Source organism: Balaenoptera acutorostrata, chromosome 20 (genome assembly GCF_949987535.1).
Source record: "Balaenoptera acutorostrata chromosome 20, mBalAcu1.1, whole genome shotgun sequence".
In the NCBI taxonomy this organism is placed as follows: domain Eukaryota; kingdom Metazoa; phylum Chordata; class Mammalia; order Artiodactyla; family Balaenopteridae; genus Balaenoptera; species Balaenoptera acutorostrata.
Window position 1 is genome coordinate 23,843,156 of NC_080083.1, and position 22,429 is coordinate 23,865,584.

At 38.0% G+C, this 22,429-nt stretch overlaps 1 protein-coding gene across 5 annotated transcripts in view; it reads left to right on the forward strand.

Annotated features, from left to right (window-relative positions):
• BCAS3 (BCAS3 microtubule associated cell migration factor) overlaps window positions 1-22,429 on the forward strand; it is a 577,971-nt gene that overhangs the window by 277,717 nt on the left and 277,825 nt on the right. For all 5 annotated transcript variants that reach the window (XM_057536260.1, XM_007190268.2, XM_057536261.1 and 2 more), the window contains 3 exons: window positions 10,698-10,798; window positions 13,539-13,735; window positions 19,122-19,219. In XM_057536260.1, coding sequence (XP_057392243.1) covers window positions 10,698-10,798; window positions 13,539-13,735; window positions 19,122-19,219 — 396 coding nt within the window. The remainder of the gene's footprint in view (window positions 1-10,697; window positions 10,799-13,538; window positions 13,736-19,121; window positions 19,220-22,429) is intronic.

Genomic DNA, 22,429 nt, shown 5'->3' on the forward strand with positions numbered 1-22,429 from the left:
CATGCAGCGGAGCAAATAAGCCCGTGTGCCACAACTACTAAGCCTGCACTCTAGAGCCTGCGAGCCACAACTACTGAGCCTGCAAGCCACAGCTACTGAGCCCACGTGCCACAACTACTGAACCCTGCATGCCTAGAACCCGTGCTCCACAACAAGAGAAGCCACTGCAATGAGAAGCCCGCGCACCACAACAAAGAGTAGCTCCCGCTCACCGCAACTAGGGAAAGCCCGCACACAGCAACGAAGACCCAACGGAACCAAAAAAACAAATCTTTAAAAAAAAAAGAAAGAGGGAAAGAAGGGGAGACGGAAGGACGGACTATGGCAATTTGTTATAGAGCATAGAAATTAAATGTTGTATTATACTAAGGCTAAAGGTATTAATATGGATGATTCTCACACGTATGGTGCTGTGGGAAAACAACATAGTCCTGAATACATCATAGATCTCCTAGTCTCGCCAAGAAAAGAATCAAGATGGCTCTGTGTCCAACTGCGGGTCAAGAAATGTTTGCTGTTTCTTTCATTCATGCAACAGACTTAAAAAAATTTTTTTTATTATGGAAATGTTCAAACATTCACAGAAGTATAGTGAATAGTATAATGAGTCTGCCTATTACTCAGCTTGAAGAATTAACAACATTCTGCCACTCTTGTTTCTTATGTTCTCTTAAAATCTTTTTTTTTTTTTTAATGTATGGTGGATAAAAGTATTTTGAGAAAGCCACCCACTCTTGTATCTTTTTACCTATGAATACTTTAGTATGTATCTAATGACAAGGAGTTAATAATAAGGAGATAGGTCTTTCTAGTAGTTGTACGTTGTGCAGTGGTAGAGGGAAGAGCAAGCCTTGGAAAATGTTCTCCTGCATTTAGAAAGAGAGAAAAGTATACGGTGGTTGTAAGGCAGTATTCTCCATCTCATTCTTTCCCCAGTCCTCTTGGCTCTATGATGTTTCTGATTTATTTAGAGGTAAAAATCTTAAACATTTAATTTCTCTATTTTATGGAACATATCAAGGATCCTTAATGATTGTTTGGAAAGATTTTAAATTATGTTCTTAAGTATAGGTTGAAAATGTTGATGTCTTCCACAACTAAAAGCTTTTAACTCTCCATGACAAGAGAACTTTGCCTCTTTTGCTTAGGCAAGAGAAAATCTGTACTTGATTCTTCCTGCTGTATAATGATCTGGCCTTATCTGGTATGTAACTAGATAATAAATAAGGGAAGCGTGGAAGAAGCTGCATTAATTCTTTGCAAAAAATGATCTTTGCCGTTTTTACATTTCCAAACGACTCCCTCCCCTTTATATTCGTTTTGTAAGACCTTGTTGCGGAGGCTGGACTGAGTACAGTAGACTCTTTGCTTTTCAACTGTGCCATTGTAGGTTAGATGGGGAACAATACGTTTCCAATAACTGGCCTATTGCCTACTTGTACAGATTGGTACATTGATGACTGAATGTGGTTTAATGATCCAAAACAGTGATTTTTTACCTTCAAGACATCAATTCGCAATACTTTCTGCCTAACCTCTACTCATCTCAATCTCATAGAGGATATTATATTTTAGAGTGTTCCTTGAATTTAGAGAATTGATTATTCCTGAAAGAACTGCCTCTAACATACAGGGTTAGCTGTGAGAATACAGTTGCCACTATCGAAAGATTACAGCTCATAATTCTACAGAGAATTAGCACCAAAGAGCTTCTAGCTTCCAGCAAATAGTCATTTCCCTCAACAGAAACATACACTACCATGTGTACTTGAGCAGTTGCTAAAAGCTGGTCCTATATTTGATATGTGTGTGTAAATACAGAGATAATGATAAACAGATACACGTAGAGTGAGTGTGAGAAAGAGTGTATATAAGCACTTCTATTTCCCTTTTTAGAGAAAACGCCACAAAACCTAAGAAAACGGGGGAAATGTATGACTCGATATGCTATAAGCTCAACTTTTGTTTCATGCACTGGTTTCCATCATTTATTGATACACATTTTATTTCTTTGTTTTCCTTTCTTAACTTCTTGGATTGACTTCTCTAACCATATTAACTGTAGTGTGCTTATTCTACAACTTTATAATTATAAAGTTTTAAATAGGTACATGGTATACACAATTTAAAAGGTACCAAGAAATATTTAGTGGAAAATGAGTCACCCCTGTCCCCAGCCATGCTCATTTCCTCCCGTGAGGTAACAGTTATGTAAAGGTGAGCTTTGATAAGAATGGTTTTGTTGTTATTTAGACTTATTTTTCTGGATAGATTATCTAACCCTTGGTAAGACAAAGTTGTTATCTCTAAGCTTCAAACAAGGTATTATACAGACATAGTATGATCCTTTAAAATAGTCAGGGTGGATTCACTTTTCTAGTTATCCTGCTACTGGTTTAATGTATATATAATATAGTTGTACTATGAATTGAGTTGCCATAATCCACATTAAATTGTGTACATCTTTCCAGGTGACCTTAATTGCAAATGTTTTGAAGGGATTGTCACAGCCTATTAAGTTGGGACAGTTCGAAATTTTCAGGGGAGTAGCTGATCTTGCTGACAGCCTGAAGCCATTGTGTTTTATTCTTTCTGTTCATTTTATGATATTTAGAGTTACACTGAGGAGCAAAACTAAATTGTGAACCCTTCCAGTCTATCCCCAGGTACAACTTGTCCAGATGCGAAATGGCAAATGACGGTTATGGTAGCAAGAATAACAAATGAAAGCTCCTTAGTTTATGTCTTCTGTGGGAATATTATATGATGCTTTGGGGGTAGGGCAAGGGAGACAGAGCACGGTGGGGAGGAGATGCACCTAGGGTTGTCAGTTATCCAGTGAAATCTATTATCTCATAAACAATGAGGGTATGTCATTTTTCTAATTATATATTGCCTGTGACTGTTCTTCTGGGAATGTGGAATAAAAGGAAAGTGAAACCAGAGATGTACAATGACTGACTGTTAGAAAACTTTAATAATTAATTAGAGAACATCTATTGTACCGCAGGGTCAGGGTGCAAGGAAGATCATTGATCCGTTTAATATATAACGTAGGTAAAGCCTGTTCCCTTTTATGTATTGTAACACTTCAGTTGTTGTTGCACTGATACAGGAGATGGCTCCTAATAAACAGAATAGCCAGTGATATATCGTGCTATTGCTTGATTACTCTGTGTGTGAAATTCAATGAATTCCTTTACATTTAAATGGAAACATTTATAAATTACAGGGAAAACTTACAGACTTCAGTAGAGGTTAGGAGTCACTCCCTCAATAAGAATAAGTAGGTACCTTTATCTTAAGGTAGTTAGGTGTGGTATTTTTGACCTGAAAGCCTTCTCCCTTTTTAAAAAATTATTTTTAAAAAGACCAGGGTTTAATTTTTGTCAGTTTGATAGTATGAAAGCATAACTTCTTAAATTTTGCAAATCTCTGATTACTACTATTTATGTGTGTTTGTTGGCCGTTGTATTTCCTCTTCTGTGAATTGCTTGTGCATTAGGAAATGCCTTAGACTATTTCGCTTTCGGATTATTTCTCTTTGAGCCTTTCTTCTTAAAAGGCAAATTTTATTTTCTATACTAAGAACTACATTCCCAAGCAGAATTTCTTCCTAAGATCCTGAGTGCTTTCTGATCAGAAACAGAGTTTGGTAAAGAACCCTCTCTTACTGTACGGCTGCTATATAAATGCTGTTTTTAATAAGTACCAAAAATATATTGAAGTTTGTCCTTGGATGAGAGTTTATCACTGTTGGCCTTTGGGTGAACTTTGAGCCTGAGCTGTTTCATTCAAGGCAGCATGATGTCATTTAACTCACAAATTTCTCTGTTGCTAGAAAAAGGAATGTTGTTCCCCTAAATAACCTGAAGGACTGAATAATGCTGGCACAACATTATTCACCTCTCAGGTCTCCACTAAAGACTTCAGCGTGGTAAGGGTTTTATTGTTCACAGAGGATTGGTGGGGATATGATATGGAGTAGGGGGAAACAAAAGCTGTGTCTGGTCCTGAATCTGAAGAATATTTTATTCTACCGCCCACTCTGCTGTCAGTATGACCCAGCTCTCACTCACTTCTCCAAATAAAAACCTTTGGATCCATTTTTGTTTCTTCATATTAAAAGACTCTCTAAGTTTCTTTCTAGAGCTGTTTATTCAGCATATGAACATATTTTAGGCTTTGCAGTAGAAGCTGAAGCAGAGAGCGACATCTCACATAAAAAATGAGATACCATTTGGATCAACATTTCCCCCCTTATTTGAGAAGTAGATTTCCCTGATTCCAGTACTACCAAGATTCATTTCAGGGAGTAGAGCAGCTTTTTAGCATGTCCTGAAGTTGGGAGCATGGAGTTCGCTCCAGGAGAGCCTGTGCTTGATTAGCAGCTGTGTCCTCTGAAGCTAAGAGAATTTATTACTGGGAGTTCAAGAGATGCAGGGAAGACTAGAACAAGAACATAACAGAACCAAATAGATTTTCCCTTCATTGGGTTCATAACTAAGCACTGCTCATTCTTCAGCATTATGCTTTGTGTCAGTCTGTATAAAAAGGATGCTTATAACGTGTATGTGGTTAGTCTTTTAACTTTCATATGCATTTGTCAACTCTTTTTTCTTTCATTGTTTTCAGGACAAGTGGTGCTGGGAGCAAATAATTATTCCTTTTATTCTTTCATCTTAATGGAATATCTAGATCCTGTGTGCCCTGTTATAAACTCCATAGTTAGGAGATGTGATTTTTTCTGGAGTATGTATCTAAACCATGCCCAATACACTGAGAAAAGTAATTACCTGCTCTAATATAAAGTGTATTCAAAATATTAATGGTAAAAATGTATCTCTGTCTTTCAACTGGAAGACTAGATTTGTTGTGGATGAACTTAGGCTATTGAGATCTAGCTGTTACTTTTTGGGGATTTTCGAAAGAATTTGATTCCTTGGAATTGAGGGTACACTGTTATTACTTCGGGTAAAACACCCTGAAATGTCAAGAATTTTACATTTCTCCAGGACTAGTAATAACTCATTCTTGGAACCTTGATTCAAACCTACATATCCTAACCTTCAAATATTCCATTAACTAGTGTTAAAAAGGAGATTTCAGCATGTTACTTTAGATATCTGTTAGTACAATGTTTATAACTCTATTTAATTACTATATTTTATGTGGGTAATTTGTAAAAATTCTATACTCATTGATCCTCTTCCTGACTACTTAGGGATTTGAGATGTTATATTATGAATTGACATTTTCCATTTTCAAATTGAGAATTTTGTTACATGGGATTCAGACGTAGGGGTATTATCAGAGGACCATTTAATCTTTCTGTTCATAATTTTACTTAGGTTGTTCTACTGACTTGGAAGTTTTTTGGGAGTTTTGATTAACAGGACTAATTTGCAAAGGTCAGTGCTGAAGCAGATTTGTTTTTGTTTGCTTTGCACATAAACACATATAAAATATATAAATATATTCATAGGAATACACACATACATACACACACACTCATATATCACTGTAAGACAGCAAAATACACTTAGTGATTTTTTTTTAGCTTTTATTTACTCACTAGAAGCATGATCTGCTTTCCTGAGAACATGATATAAACAAAGTCTAGCTCACAGTTACCTCATAACGATCTGCTCATCCTGCCCTTGGTTGTTGATCTATACTTATCAAATGCCTGTGTGTACAGGCAGTACTTTTGAAGTTGTATTCTCTAAAGAAAATTGACAGTGTATCCTTTTTAGTTAGATGGATAGGCTTGTTCTAAATTACTGTACTAGAGGTAGGGATAGAACATGGCAGAGATTTTTATTTCAAAATTCCATATCCTTTTCCTAACCCAAGATTATTAACTATCTAAGAACAGTTGGTAAAAGTAAAAGATACTAACCACGTTTCTTTAGATAGAAGGTAGGTATATTGGTCCATTAAACTCAGGCTTGCAATATATGTAACTTATTTTTTTATAAATAAACTCTCTTAAGTCCTCTTTTGTGCCTCCATCCTAACAAGTACAGAAAAATTAATCTCATCAACTATAACCTTTTTTTAAATAATAGCTGGTATTTATTTATTTATTTGGCCACATGATATGTGGGATCTTAGTTCCCTGACCAGGGATCATTTTATCTTTATTTTCACCACTGAGATGTCCCAGTTCCCTGCCCGATCATTGGCTATTGGTTCATATAGATCTCTGCAACATCCGTCCTTGTTTCAAAGCCTTTTCAAAGTCTGACAGTTCCCTGGACCTTGTCCATATTACTCTTGGACACATAGTAAATAGTCATCATCCCATCATAGGGGACTTAGAGAGGTTGTCACAGGCTCAGCTGTGCAGACCCACTATGTGCACAGCTTCTTTACTGTTGCACGTGTGGAATCTCCTGCTACTTCCTTGAACTCTACCCTAGAATGAAAATAGGATTTTTCACAGCTGTTCATCCCAAAAACTCCTTCTGAATTCTGTCATTTCATACCTTTCCTTGGGAACCCTCTTTTTCCCCCTTTCTGCTTATGGTACTCTCACTCCAATCTCAAAATATCTTTCCTAATAATTAGCTGCTTGGAGAGCATGGAAACTTTGCTCTTAACTATCATTCTTTCAATCTCTTTTTCTTATCCCAGGGTCAAGTTTTTGAATTCTTTTTTTCTCTGTGACCAGGTGTATCATTGCTTCCCTGAGATAGTAAACATGGAATGTTCTTCCTACCTGGATTGGAGAAATTTTTTAAATGTAAAGAAATATGAGAGAGAGGGAAGGACATTTATTTTATGTTGAAAAATATTATTCCACCACACTTGTATTTTTATATTGTGAATCTTCTGAATGCTTCAAAACATTCCTAATTAGAATACTGTTTTTTAGTGAACATAAGGTATGGAAACTCTTCTTACAATCTCAATTTAGAAATTCAGAATTCAGACTTAATTTTTCATAGATATACATTTGGTATTTTTACCACTTCCTTTGGGAAACAGAATGGCTGGGAAGAAGAGGAGGAGGAGGAAGAGATTTCTTCTTTTTCTTTTTCTTAAGAAACTTTTCACTGTGGGAAAATTTGAAACATACACACAATCAAAAAACAATAGTATAATGACTCTCCATGTACCTGTCCTTCACCTTCAACAATAATCAACTCATAACTAACCTTTTTTCACCTATAATCCTACTCCTCACCATTCTCTGCCATTGGATTTTTTTTTAAATTTATTAATTATTTATTTTTGGCTGTGCTGGGTCTTCGTTGCTGCACGCGGGCTTTCTCTAGTTGTGGCGAGCTGGGGCTACTCTTTGTTGTGGTGCGTGGGCTTCTCATTGCAGTGGCCTCTCTTGTTGCGGAGCATGGGCTCTAGGCGCACGGGCTTCAGTAGTTGTGGCTCACAGGCTCTAGAGAGCAGGCTCAGTAGTTGTGGCGCACGGGCTTAGTTGCTCCACGGCATGTGAGATCTTCCTGGACCAGGGCTTGAACCCGTGTCCCCTGCATTGGCAGGCGGATTCTTAACCACTGTGCCACCAGGGAAGCCTCATTGGATTATTTTTAAGTTTATCCCCCCTCCCACCCCACCCCTTGCCTTTTTCTTTTTTTTTGGCTGTGCCTTGCAGCTTGCAGGGTCTTAGCTACCCCACCAGGGATTGAACCCAGGCCCTCAGCAGTGAAAGCGTGGAGTCCTAACCACTGGACCGCCAGGGAATTCCCAAGTTTATCCCATTTTGATGATGGATGAATAAGTGTCCTACCATTCTGGTATCATTACTTATTCCAGAATGCAAAACTCCATTTATTCACGTAATACTTACGGAATGCTTATTCTGCAACAGGTAGTAGCCTAGGCTCAGCATATGTAGCGTACATTATAAACTCTTGGAAAAATTCACATTAGGTACTAGTTAGTAACACAAGGGTATAATTTCTCACTTCTTCTTAAGTCTTTCCAATATCTTTCTGTCTACCCTAGCTTTATTTTTTAAAAAAAGAAAAAAGAAAAAAAAAAGCCCTAAACCATCTGGTGATCCCTGCCTGCTTTGCCTTCCTGACTCATCTAACACTCCCAACTTGCCTCATCACTCGCAGCCACACTGGCCTCCTGACATTACTGAAACATTTCCTTCATGTTCCCACTTCAAAATGTTTGTAATCGATAGTCTCTCTGTAACACTTTCCCCTCAGATATCTGCATGGCCTATTCCCTCACCTCTTTAAAATCTTCTCTCACCTCAACTGCGTTCCAAAGTGTGTCCTGACCTCTAGATATTTGTCCGTAGTTGCCTTCTTGACTAGTATTTAGGGAGTGGGGTTTTGAGGCTTTGTTGCTCTGTTCTGTATTAAGAATACTCTTGCTCTGTTCTGTATTAAGAATTTAATATCAAATTTATTTATTAAAAAGAATACAAATGGTTGGGGAACAACTCAGCCTTTGCAAATATAAATTTACTTATCATCTTTGCAATATACACCAAAATTATTTAAAAGGATGCTTAAGTATTAATTGATTATTATGGTATTCTTTTCTTCATGATATTCAAAATCCTAAGAAATTAGGTGTTATGCTTTGGTGATCACTTGTGTTTTGTACCAGATGCCAGCATGCTTCTCAGCTGTAGAACTATGAATCTGAAGAACTAATAGCTAATAGTTTTAACCACTGCAAATCTTGTATTTTAATACTATTTATCTCCCTCTGATGAGTAATTGACTGGTATCATTTCTCCTCTCCCAGAGAGTTAAGATAAGGTTTTTGTGAGTACGTCTTCTTTAAAATCTTATCCTATGTTCTGCTCTGTCTACTTCACTAATATCTGTTTCACTGAGATTTAGTTCTTCAAAATACCTTGTTCTGGCAAGAGTGCTGTGAGATTAGCATTCTCAGTCACTGCTCATGGAAGTGTAACTCTTTCTGGGAATATGCATTAAGAAATTTAGACATGTTCATATCCTTTGATTTCATTTTTAGGAATGTAGCCTAAGGCAGATGCACATACTGAAGTGTATATACCTATCTCTGGGTGGTAGAAATAATGAGATTATTTTCTTTTTCTCATTCTTTTCTGTTTCTTCTAGGTTTCTTTAATACTCACCAACTTTCCATCCTCTTCTGTTCTCTTCCTTTTCTTTTCTCTATTTCCCCTTGGTACTTTATTGCTTTACTTAGTATTAAAATGTATACAGAGGGAGAGAATATATGGGAAATCTCTATCTTCTCATCCATTTTGTTTTGAACCTAAAATTGTTCTTAAAAATGAAGTCTATTTTATAATAAAAATAAGCAAATAAATAGTATGGGACTTTAGGGACTTTCCTGGGTGGCACAGTGGTTGGGAGTCCGCCTGCCAGTGCAGGGGACATGGGTTCGAGCCCTGGTCTGGGAAGATCCCACATGCCGCGGAGCTGCTGGGCCAGTGTGCCACAGGTACTGAGCCTGCGCTCTGGAGCCCATGAGCCACAACTACTGAGCCCTAGCGCCGCAGCTACTGAAGCCTGCGTGCCCTAGAGCCCATGCTCCGCAACAAGAGAGGCCACCGCAATGAGAAGCCCGCACACCGTGGTGAGGAGTGGTCCCTGAACGCCACAGCTAGAGAGAGCCCGCGCTCAGCAACAAAGACCCCAACGCAGCCAAAAATAAATAAATTAAATTAAATTTAAAAAAAAATAGTATGGGACTTTAAATAAGCTTCTGTTGGGATGGTATTTGGTTCATTAGGAACTCAATAAATGTTTGCCGAATCATTTTATTGCTTTGACTAAGCAAACATTCTTCATTGTATGAGAAAGCAGCCTCTTTGTGTTTTAAAGCCTATATCCTACCACCTAAGAATCAGAGAAACTGCTGAAGTATCCAGAAAAAATGAAACATTTCTTTGGATAAATGAAATGTTTTAGGAACTAAAAGTGTTTTAAAATTAAAAATATTTTAATGCCTTCCCTTTATATGAACTATTAAATAGACTCTTAAAGAATCTTATTTGAGATTTGTTTTAAAAACCCCTTCCTGAACTATAGGAACTGCATTAAATTAATTTCATTGTTAGATGGAGAGGACTGAAGTGTCTTAAAGGCTAGGAGTTACATTGGTGCGTGGGCAATGGAGTTGTCACTGTTCCTTAATGTACTTGTGCTGTTAAGATGCAATTAGTTGTGTATTTCTTTAACAGTGATATACGTAATGACTAAATTCCTGCAGATGTTTTTTAAAGTGTACTCTTATTTGGAGATTTTTCTTACTCCTCAGAAATTCGGTCTTTCTTGTTCGTTAATTATTTGAATTGTGCATTGAATGTCTTATTTTAGCTTATAAATTACCACAGTGTTCAGGATGGTTATGCCTACATTCATTTTTTTCACTGCATGGATTAAAGTTGTTTAATATTTATTTATTTATTTATTTATGGCTGTGTTGGGTCTTCGTTTCTGTGCGAGGGCTTTCTCCAGTTGCGGCAAGCGGGGGCCACTCTTCATCGCGGTGCGCGGGCCTCTCACTATCGTGGCCTCTCTTGTTGCGGAGCACAGGCTGCAGACGCGCAGACTCAGTAGTTGTGGCTCACGGGCCCAGCCGCTCCGCGGCATGCGGGATCCTCCCAGACCAGGGCTCGAACCCGTGTCCCCTGCATTGGCAGGCGGACTCTCAACCACTGCGCCACCAGGGAAGCCCTAAAGTTGTTTAAATACGTTTTCTTTCTCCTGCAGTGGTTCCCCCTGGAAGTCCTGGGCCCATTACTCGGCATGGGTCCTATGACAGTTTAGCTTCTGACCATAGTGGGCAGGAAGATGAAGAGTGGCTGTCTCAGGTAAGACTCTGAAACACCAGGTCTATTAAAGTGACAGAAAACAGAGATCCATTAGCTCTTTTTTTCTTGAATTTTAAAAAATTATTTTCCTAAGAGGAAAATGGGCAGAATTGGGATTTTTTAAGGATCCCCAAGAATTAATCAATTGTCTTTCCATATTAAGAATTTCTCATAAATACTGCTGCAGGGATACATATACATATATTTTATACACACACATATGCATATATATATGTGTGTGTGTACATTAGCTTTCACACAGAGAACATAAAATATGCTATCTTTCAAACAATCCATTCATATCCCCCAGGACCTTGGATTTCAGATGGACTGTCTGGATTAAAATAAGAATTGGCCTTGTTAAAACAGTGAAACCATTCAGCAATCTTTGGGCTTTTCTTTTGTGGAGGCAACAGTTTCTGAAGATTGGGCCCATACTTTGATTAGGAAAGTTAGGCATTCTAATCTACACAAGTGCCCGCCTGGCTTTCCTTTCCTAAGCTCCTGTAATGCCGCTTCTAGCGGTCTTGAAACCAGTCCTGTAACAGCTTCGACTGACCCTTCCTCTCCCTGCTAGGTGAAGCTGTCTTCATCTCAAGGGCTTTGAAATAAAAGATGCTCAGGCAGATTTCAAAATGATGAGATTACAAGTGACTTCATTACAAATGCTGTTATGTCTGTCTCAAGTCTGACATCATTTGGTGAAGTTAATGACTGGTCTCAGATTACCAATCCAGCGGCTTTTCATCAGACAGGTGCCTCAGTGGAGGCCGGGTGCAGTTTCATTGCTTTCTCAGGGAAGGGAGCCCGAAAAACTAAAGGGAATCTGGGAACTGGAGAATCAAATTGTTTCTAGGTGACATACATTTCATCACACCAAAAATACTCCCAGGAAGCTCCTTGAAGGAGCTTGATGCATATGGAGATAACATCCTTTCTTGAGGATACTACAATAAAGTAAAAAAAAAAAAATGCTGGCAAAGAAACCACTGTCCTTCACTTCAACTTTTCAATTAGAAAAAGGGGTAATGTGTGCTGTCAGTGTGAAAGTATCTACAATATGTTTGTACCGCATACAACAGAGGAGTGAGCAGGAACATCTGGCCATTGCCTCAGTGAAATTGCACAGGCATCTGTTTACCTCTCGGCTCTGTGACACTGATGGTTTTGAGCTTAAAATACACAGAATGCTTTATCTGTGGCCTCATTTACATTGCTGAATACAACTCCTTGAATGAGAAATCACTGTCCTAAATCTGAGTAGTTTTTTCCCTGTGATTAGCGGGAATGTGAATATTGTTCCAAGACCGTGATGCTTTTGCCCTTTAGGACTTACACACACAGAGCTGCACTCCGTGAACCTTTTCAGTTACATTTTGTTAAGAATTAATCACTGCAATCAGAGAAATGTGATTAAATATAAAAGAACTCAGGGCAAAACTAAGGCACATGGCTAGTCAATTCCATAAAGTATATATACAGATGTGGATGTAGCAATTACAAGACATTGAGAAATAGTGTTTTACCAAAGGTTTGCATATTTAATCTCTTATTCAAGTTGCTCATTTGTAAAATCACATGTTTATTTTTAGGTTTTACCCTGTGTCCTACTCTCTGCATTGTCTAATATTGGCAACATTCCGTACCCCCTCCATAGAGCATGAAATTCATAAAGCATTTTGGTATTACTGTTTTGCAGCATTTAAAATACCTATGTGAATGTTCATGGTAGTTGAGAAAACAATCTAATTAAGAAATGGTATTTTGAAGACAAATCTAGTTTGAGGGAAAATATATAGTCCTCTCTTCCATTAAAAGTGAATTTTGGAGGATTTTGAGGGCAGTAAAGTAAATATTATAGTGTTTAATTGTGGAAAGAAACTGGCTTTGGGTATTAAATTATTTCAGACCTTTTCTTTTCCTTGGATAGTTCAAGAACAACTTCACATTTGTCATGAGCTTGGTCCTCAATGAAGGAATTACTTTTAATCTGTGGATTGATAGGTGTAGTATTCACTGCATGCCCACAAAGTGGTAAGTACTGTCTAGAATGAGTGAAAAACGTAGTCCCTAGGGAGCCAGTGCTCGGTATATGAGGCAGGCAACTGATCCTTTTATTCTCATGTGATTTTTGTGTTATGTATGTGGGGTGCATGTGTGTGTGTATGTATATTTGTGTTTACATATACACACATATATTTACACATACACAAAATGAGTTTCTGGTATTGATATATTTTGGTGAGAACCCGTAGAGGGATGTAGTGAATGTCTCTATAGGTTGCTATTGTCATCACCTTTTTTTTTTTTTTTAATATTTATTTATTTATTATTATTTTTTGGCTGCGCCTGGTCTTAGTTGCAGCACATGGGATCTTTTGTTACGGTGTGCAGGCTCCAGAACGCATGGGCTCTGGAGTTGCGGCACACAGGCTCTCCAGTTGTGGCACGCGGGCTTAGTTGCCCTGCGGCATGTGGGATCTTAGTTCCCCGACCAGGGATTGAATCAGTGTCCCCTGTATTGCAAGACGGATTCTTAAACACTGGACCACCAGGGAAGTCCCTGTCATCACCTTTTGATTGTAGATGCCCTGTCCCTCTTCCACTTGGTTAAGATGAGCTTCTTGGAGAATGTGAGTGTTCAGAGATGAGATTGGGTTGGGGGGGGGGGGGTGGATCATGAAAGGCTCTCAAAGGGAGAGCCTAATACATTTCAATCATGATTCCTAATCTGTTCCAGGTAGAAATTGTAACGCACACCGGACCCCACAGACGTCTGTGGATGGGTCCACAGTTCCAGTTCAAAACCATCCATCCCTCAGGCCAAACCACAGTCATATCATCCAGTTCATCTGTGTTGCAGTCTCATGGTCCAAGTGATACTCCACAGCCCCTTTCGGATTTTGATACAGATGATCTTGATCTCAACAGTCTCAGGTAAGAAATAAGAACTAGAGAGTGATTTGAACACATTAATATGTTCATTTGTAGTTAACATCTTAGATAATATTTGCATTTCCCCTTTTGACGCTTATCATGTTGCAGAATACATACAGTGTAACTTGTGGTTCATTATTATCACTGGGGATCTTATGTGAGATCTCATCGCATCCAATAAATATTTGTGTTCTGGATGGTACTTCCCTAAATCTAATATTCAGTGCACTTTTTAAAGCCATCTTATTTTATGATGCCTCTCTCATATTTCTAATATCTATCTCTTTATCTGTCTCGCTATATTTTCATCATATATATTCTCGATCCTCACTTGTAAGAATCACAGTAGTTTACAGAGTATGCTTTTTATTATTAGCATTTTTTTAATGTAATTGAGAACTTTTTGACTTTTGTGCTCTTCTGTTTGCTTAGCAGTTTAATTTGTTACACCAGGACTTGACACATTAGGATACAACAGACAGTGAAGGGCTCAGTCTAATGCAATATAATCTCCCTTTCCTTGTGTTCTTTTTTAAAAAAGTTCTACAGTGTATTTTTATTTGAATCTAAAATAGCCCTCTGACCTTTTTCTTGCATCTCTTTTTTAAAAATTGTGGAAAAATGTGTCCCAATCCTATGTTGAAAATATGTTTTTATTCTACTTCTTTGTCAACATTAATAACAGATCTTTATAATAATGCAAAAGCTGTTGCAGAGGTGGATTAGGCCTAGATATTTCTTCTTTAAGAATAACTCATATAATGAAACATGTCTCCTGTAATACCTTTCTAAGTATTTTAGTTTATTTTAGTTTTCTTTGTATTTTATTTCTTCCATACATTTTTGCTTTTTTTGGTTCAGTATATTTTCTTTAGTTTTCTAGAAGTGGCACTTCTCCCTAAGATGTGAGGCAATAGTGACAATACAGTGGGTGCTAGACCATTTTTCATAGGTACTAATTATAAAATATGATCCAGTTTCACAAAGTCGAGTCAGTCCTCAGCTTAGTGATTCAGTGCGTATTCAAATTTTTTATAGGTTATTTTGTTACTTAAATGTTAATAAAATAGACCCATGAACTATGTTTATTCTCTTTACTAAAGTATTCTCGAGATTCTCCCCCCACCTTTTTTTATTTCTGATGATTGTCACCCGCTACTCTGATAAGACCCTGTCCCTTTTCTTTGGAGGACATCCCCAGCTCCTGTATACACAGCTCTGTTCCTTTGGGTTTTTTGGGGTTTTTTTTGTTTTTAAAGTTTTTTTTTTTTTTTGATGTGGACCATTTTTAAAGTCTTTATTGAATTTATTACAATATTGCTTCTGTTTTATGTTTTGGTTTTTTTGGCCATGAGGCATGTGGGATCTTAGCTCCCCGACCAGGAATCGAACCCGCACCCCCTGCACTGGAAGGTGAAGTCCTAACCACTGGACCGCCAGGGAAGTCCCCTGTTCCTTTGTTTTTGACCTCCTCTAGCTTTATTAGTTACCCCTTACTTTGGATACAGTTCTTCATCTAAAAGCTCTCTAACTTGCTTCTTCAGACAGAGCTTTATTCCTGAAATCCTTCCAGAATTTTCCTCAGGGAGTTTTCTTTTTCTTATACTAAAGAGCTCCCGGTATTTAAATTGTTTGTGTCCTTTTTGTTGGGAACATATAAATATTAGAAACCTTTATGTTAGTCCCAGGTTTATAATTTTATTTTTATTTCACTTGTAGTTTATATTTAAACATTTGAGCATATAGGCCCTTGGTTATGACCTTAACCCCATTAGAACACAGTTTTGATGGAAAATTCAGATTTACCTCACATCATTTCAATTATGTGTCCTGTTTAGTACCATTTCCTGCCCAGCATCCAATTAGAAATCCCACTTTTTATATTCTCCTCACTCCTGTCCACTGTCACTTTATCCCAGCTCCTCACCTCTGGTTCTACATTTCTTTAGGCTTATGCACAATGGCAGTATAGCTGTTGACTTTACCTTCTTCTTTATTTATTTATTTATTTTTTAAATTAATTAATTTATTTTTATTAATTTATTTTTGGCTGTGTTGGGTCTTCCTTGCTGCGCACGGGCTTTCTCTAGTTGCGGTGAGCGGGGGCTACTCTTCGTTGTGGTGGCTTCTCTTGTTACGGAGCACAGGCTCTCAGTGCGTGGGCTTCAGTAGTTGTGGCACATGGGCTCAGTAGTTGTGGCTCGTGGGCTCTAGAGCGCAGCCTCTGTAGTTGTGGTGCACGGGCTCAGTAGGTGTGGCGCACGGGCTTAGTTGCTCCGTGGCATGTGGGATCTTCCCTGACCAGGGCTCGAACCCGTGTCCCCTGCATTGGCAGGCGGATTCTTAACCACTGAGCCACCAGGGAAGCCGCCCCCTACCTTCTCCTTTAAATTGTGAAGACTTGTTTAGATTTTTTGGCTCAACTGACCCTTTACACCTGGTACCTTGTCCTATACCTCATATTGCTAAGAATTACTTGATGCTGTGGTAGTCTGCCTCCCTGTATCCTAACCAAAATGGCAACAGTCAGGTGTATTGGTGGCTGTTGTATCTATAACAGGCATGGCGGTTAGGCATGGCTAACCTCATACCAGCTCCTTATTTGGAATAGGGATTTAACTCGTAAAAGAGGTCAATGAAATATTTATTAATAGACCTGAGAAATAGATAATGTATAAGAAAGTGAAATATAAAACCTAGTTTTCCATTCAAGATTAGCTCCTAAGAAATCAATTTCATTTTATTTTATCATTTTATTTTTTCATCTAGTTAATTAATACATCCATCAACTGATCTATTTTATATATGTATGTTGTGAACTTTCTGTGTGTGAGAACATTTAACTTCTACTCTTTTAGCAAACTTCAGTTATATAATATAGTTTTATCAACCATAGTCACCATGTGATACATTAGATCTTCACACCTTAACCATATTATTTTAATTGATATATAATTCACATAACATAAAATTCACTGTACAATTCAGTGGCTTTATTACATTCACTATGTTGTGCTATATCCCCCAGTCTAATTCTAGGACATTTCCATCACCCCCACCAGTTTTTTTTTTGGTCTTTTTTTTATTATTATTATGGAAAAATTTCAAGCATATATAAAAATATGTAAAGTTAAAGAGAATAATAGAATTAACCCCTGTATATCCATTGCCCAGCTTCAACACATCAATTCTTGGCCAATCTTCTTTCATCTATAGCCCAGTCCACACCCCACCCACAACTCTGGATGATTCAGAAACTCCAATGCTATAAAGTGAATTAATAATAGGAAAATTATTAGGCCATATAAATTATTTAGACCAGGAAGGAGCTTTGATTTGCATGCACTGAGCATGTCTAACAGGCTAGCTTCTTGTTTCTTTTAAGACCCAGAAAACATCTCTTCTAGAAACTTCAAATAAACTCTTCCTCTTTTCTCACTGGCCCACATTTGCTTCAGCCTGCCCATCCCTGAGCTAATTAATCTCACCATGAGATGATGGGATTATCATAACTGGCTTGGGAAAATGAGCTGGGGCAGAAGGCATACTGGTTAGGGCACCATTATCGTCCACTACAGCAGTGATCATCAACATTTCCAACTTCCAGTACTAGATCAAATGCATCATTTTTCATCCCCCCGCCCCACCTCATTTCTTTCTTTCATACAACAAATGCATATACTTTCGAGCTGTGCTTTCAGTAAGGACTCTTTTGGGACTTCCCTGGTGACACAGTGGTTAAGAATCCGCCTGTCAATTCCCACATGCCGCGGAGCAACCAAGCCCGTGCGCCACAACTACTGAGCCTGTGCTCTAGAGCCCGCGAGCCACAACTACTGAAGCCCGCGTGCCTAGAGCCCATGCTCCGCAACAAGAGAAGCCACCGCAATGAGAAGCCCGCACACCGCAACGAAGAGGAGCCCCCACTCTCTGCAACTAGAGAAAGCCCCCGCACAGCAACGAAGACCCAGTGCAGCCAAAAATAAATAAATAAATTTATTAAAAAAACAAACAAAAATACCTCTTCACAAAGATTAACTCAATGGATCACGGACCTAAGTGTAAAAAGCAAAATTATTTTTTAAAAAAAGGACTCTTTTTCTGTAGTCCATAATTGGTATGTCAGCCTTCGATAATCTGTCCCATGGTGCTAATCGATTCTTATCTTCCACCAGTATCCACTATAAACCCTATGCTTAAGCCAAATCATGCTCTTCAAGATGCCCTGCATTTATCATGCTTGGTCACAATTCCAAGGGTTCACTTGTTCTAGTTCTATGTTTAAAGGGCACTTCTTGCCCCTTTGCATATATACACATCCTAATACTGTATACAGGTCCAATTTCTGTTATAGCTCCATAAGACCATCTCGATCTGCTGTGGACCATACATTCCCCCCCCCCATTTCTTCATTCTGAGCTTTCATTACCTATTTCATTCATTTTCACACTCCAGTTTTCTTTTGCATCAGTCCTGAATGTCCACATGCTATACTGTATATCTGCACACAGACTTTGTATTTCGTGTTTTGTTTCTGCTTGTTCCTAGAATAATACTGACATGTGATTAATATTCAGCAAATACTTACTGAATGAACGAATCGCCAAAAATGCATGCTTATATTGTTATAACAAGTCTTTATTCCTTTAAGTTGCCTGGGCCTCTCGGATCTTTTAGCCATACAGAAATTTTTGTGTGAATAGTATTAATCTAATACAACTGGAAATAGACTCTTGGCATTTATAGAGTTGCCGTTCCCAAGCAACTTGAAATTGTATGTAGTAAATTGCAAGTTTGCTGAGACTCTAATTGATTCTTCAATGCTAATTGACAATTTTGTGGCGGTAACTCAGTTAGATGGTAGTAATCCTAGCTAACCCCCTGGCAGCCACATCCCAACACAGCTTTGTTATCCTATGCTTGTTGTCATATATAAAGTAACTTTCATTAAGGATTTTAAGGGAGTGACTCAAAATTTGTATCTATTAATGCTGTCTTTTAAGGAAGGCATGGTTCTATTCATGAATTTGAAGATTCTCAAAACTCTTCATCTCCTTTGCAAATGCCACAGTTTTCAGTATGATGTGTTTTGTGTCCTCGCCCATGCTGCTTAACTTATCCCTTTAAATTAATTTCAGTTTTTCAGTCCCTTGCTTAAAATCTATTGAAAACATACAAAGAGAAGAAGAGGTCTAGAGTGTAGAGAATGCTGTGCTTTAGCCTTCTGCGAGAATAAGGGACTGCAGCTCCCCTGTTTGCCTTGTTTTAGAATGAATGGTTCTTTAATGGATTGGGCTATTCCAGCATTCCTGATTTAAGATCTGTTGTCGCCAGCGACAGTTTTGATGCCAGTAACATATGTGAATTAAATTAAATTGCATTGCAGGATCCAGCCAGTCCGCTCTGACCCAGTCAGCATGCCAGGGTCATCCCGTCCAGTGTCTGATCGAAGGGGAATTTCCACCGTGATTGATGCTGCCTCAGGTAGAAAACTACCTCCAAAATGTTTACTGGGTATTTCTGTGCATTTTTAATTTCTTTTCTTGCACAATGTAGAGAGTATATATTTTTTGCCATCTTCCTCTTCTTTTTTCGGGGGGTCGTGGGGAGGGATGGCTGCGTGTGCACATGCAGTTGTGTGTGCACGTGTGCGTGTGTGGGGGGGTGTGTGTGTATTAAAACAGTACTGTGCCTACATTTGCTGCTAAACGACGCCATGCGTTTAAATATTGTTAAGGTTGGTGAATGATGCGGTGGAGTTGGCACTTGATTAAATGTAATGAACACAGTATTGAAGGCTACAGGGTTGATGACTGTTTTGCCTTTGATCTCTCAAATGTGGAGAAGCAACCTTGACAGAGAACGTAAATACAATATATGGATTCAATTTACTCAACCTGTTGAGTATCAAAGTGCCTGATCTGTGGAAGTAGAGAGTCCAAATGCTATAGCTTAAATGGTTTTATTATTGAAAGCATAAAGTTTAGAAATTCATTAACTTAACTCTATCTATCACAATGATTAACTTCCTATCCTTGGAAGCAAGCCATGAATATGTGTCATCAGTACCTGGAAGTAAGTCTTTGTCTCTATAGGTGATAGTTGCTACATTAGTATTGTAAAACTGTTTTCTGCCAGGTCTGCCAAATAATAGAACTGTTTGTAATAATACATTTTCTCATCTCTAAATGCAGTCATAAAGAAAATAAGGACAGTGATGCTTTATATATGGTGCAGCTGCGGTGCATCTGAAGATATCATACGGCAGGGTTTCATCAAAAAAAGTCTCTTACAAGTAGAATTATTAAACACTCCGTATTAGTCAAACAGTTGAGTCAGAGAGGATTTTAATCTATAGCAATTTCAAAATCCCTGGAGACAGCTGACTTGATTGAGGTTTAAAATGTGAAAGAAAAAGGAAACAAACACAAACCTGATTTGTGAAGGTCTCTTTTAAAAGACCAAAGCTTCTATTTCTGATTCTGTCTCTGGATGCGTTTCGAAGTTTGAAAGCTCATGGGTTTTGTATGTTTTCTTGGCGTTCTGAACTATTTGTCAGTGGATTGTACCTTGCGTCTGATTGAGCTATCCACTTCCAGGGCTGTGCTTTCATTCTTAATGTAAACTCTTACTTTGGAGAACTCATACTTGTTCCTCTGCTTTAACTTGGCAACCAGGGTAGTCCCCTGGAAACCAGCACAGAAATGTCTAAGGTCCCTAGCCTTGCACTGAATGAGATATTGAGATAGGTGACTTAAACAATAAATCTTTTTGATAGTTTCAGTCTGTCAATGCTAACAGATCCTGCTCATATGGAATTATCATTTACAATTGTGAATCCTGGAAATGATGTATTTTAACTTGAAGTATTTTATTCAAGATTTCAGTAGTAGGTTTTGTTGGTTTGGGGGTATTTTTTTTTTTTTTACGTTATTAAACTGCCATATTATTAATGCTTTAGCATCAGGTAACTAGCTATTGGTCAAGTGAAACACATGTCACTAAAGCAGTTCCCATGTGTGTTATTAAATGTGCCATATTCAGTGCACAATTCTGGGTTAAGACTTGTACTTATCACGTATCACTATCTCAATTTTAGCTCTTTGTAAAGTTCTCTCATGCCACAGAAAGGAACTTCAGTGACCTATTGCAACCATAGTTCTGTTTTACTCTGTTGCAAGAAGAGTTTTTAAGCTGATGTTTGAGCAGGGGATTCAGTCTTTGCCTTTGATTTACTTAGATTTCCATCAGAAAAACATGTAGGAGGTTCTAGGATATTGTTCTCCAACTCTGAGCCTCTGCCTGACAGTACTAATCTTTGGAGTAGAGAAGGATTTCTTGGTGACCAAGCTGTATTATTTTTCTCGGCCTCTTTTCACTCCAAAAAGCTATAGCTCCTTTCAGAATGACAGCCAGAGCAATGAAATGTGTGTGCTACGTTCTCTAGCTGAGCTAAAGAAACCCCATAGATGAGGAATTAGATTCTATGAATTATCCTCTACCTCTCAAATGGTTTGCATCCCTTTTGGTGAACATGTTTTTTAAGTGGGTGAATAATGTTTTGTTGGGGAAACTTCATCTACTTCTATCTAGTAGGACCACTTTTTTAACAGCCTTACTTTCTATTGAGAAAAGATAGAGATAACAAGATAGAGGTTAGATGATTTGGGTTCTTTTTTTTGAAATTTATTTTATTGAAGTATAGTTGATCTACAATGTTGTGTTAATTTCTGCTGTACAGCAAAGTGATTCAGTTATACATATATATACATTCTTTTTCATATTCTTTTCCATTGTGGTTTATCACAGGATATTGACTATAGTTCCCTGTGGTATACAGTAGGACTTTGTTGTTTATCCATTCTGTATATAATAGTTTGCATCTGCTAATCTCAAACTCTGATTTGGGTTCTTTATGAAAGGAAGTTTATGGGGAAATTCCGTTTTAGATTCTTCTACTAAAAAGAGTATAACATATTTTTATAATTGCTCCTGAACCAGGAAGTGCGTCTCCGATTATGACCCATGCACTGGAGGCAGCCGCATATTATGAAGATGCTAATCTGGAGTTTTGATTGCCTTTGCTTAGAGGGATATGACCAGTGTGGCACCTCCTCGTATCAGGGTTCATTGCTTTGTCTTACCGTCAAGCAATTTATACGACTAAGTGTATTGTCTTTTTAATTGTTCCTGTGGCATATTTTTTTTTCTCCATTACCAGTAAAAGTGTAAAAAGTATGAGAAAAATGTCACCCTGGAGCAGCTCAATCATTTAAGCATTCCAGTAAGTGTCGTCTCAAAATGTTACACTGAAGATCTTCCTTTGACAGCCTGACATGCATCCGCCATCAATTAAGTTATCTGAACTATTCTTGAATCTCTCTTTTAACAACATCACCTTTCTGGGAAAAGACTTTCATGTGTTTATAATCCCTTTCAATTGTGAAAGGTAACCCTTATTCTGGTTACCTTTATTTTAGTGGCAGCTCTTGCTCTGTCTGTCTAAACCAGTGGTAGTATAATTATTTTTCATCTAATTACGTTTCAGAGGCATAGTATTGAAAAGTTTAATGTGACACTATCACATCTTTTGGTGGCCGTGACAATTTTCAAAGTGAAAATATTATTTAAACCTTGGGTCTGTATGTTCTGTTTTAGGTATATGTGTATCTTGCCCTGTTATTCTGCTGAAAC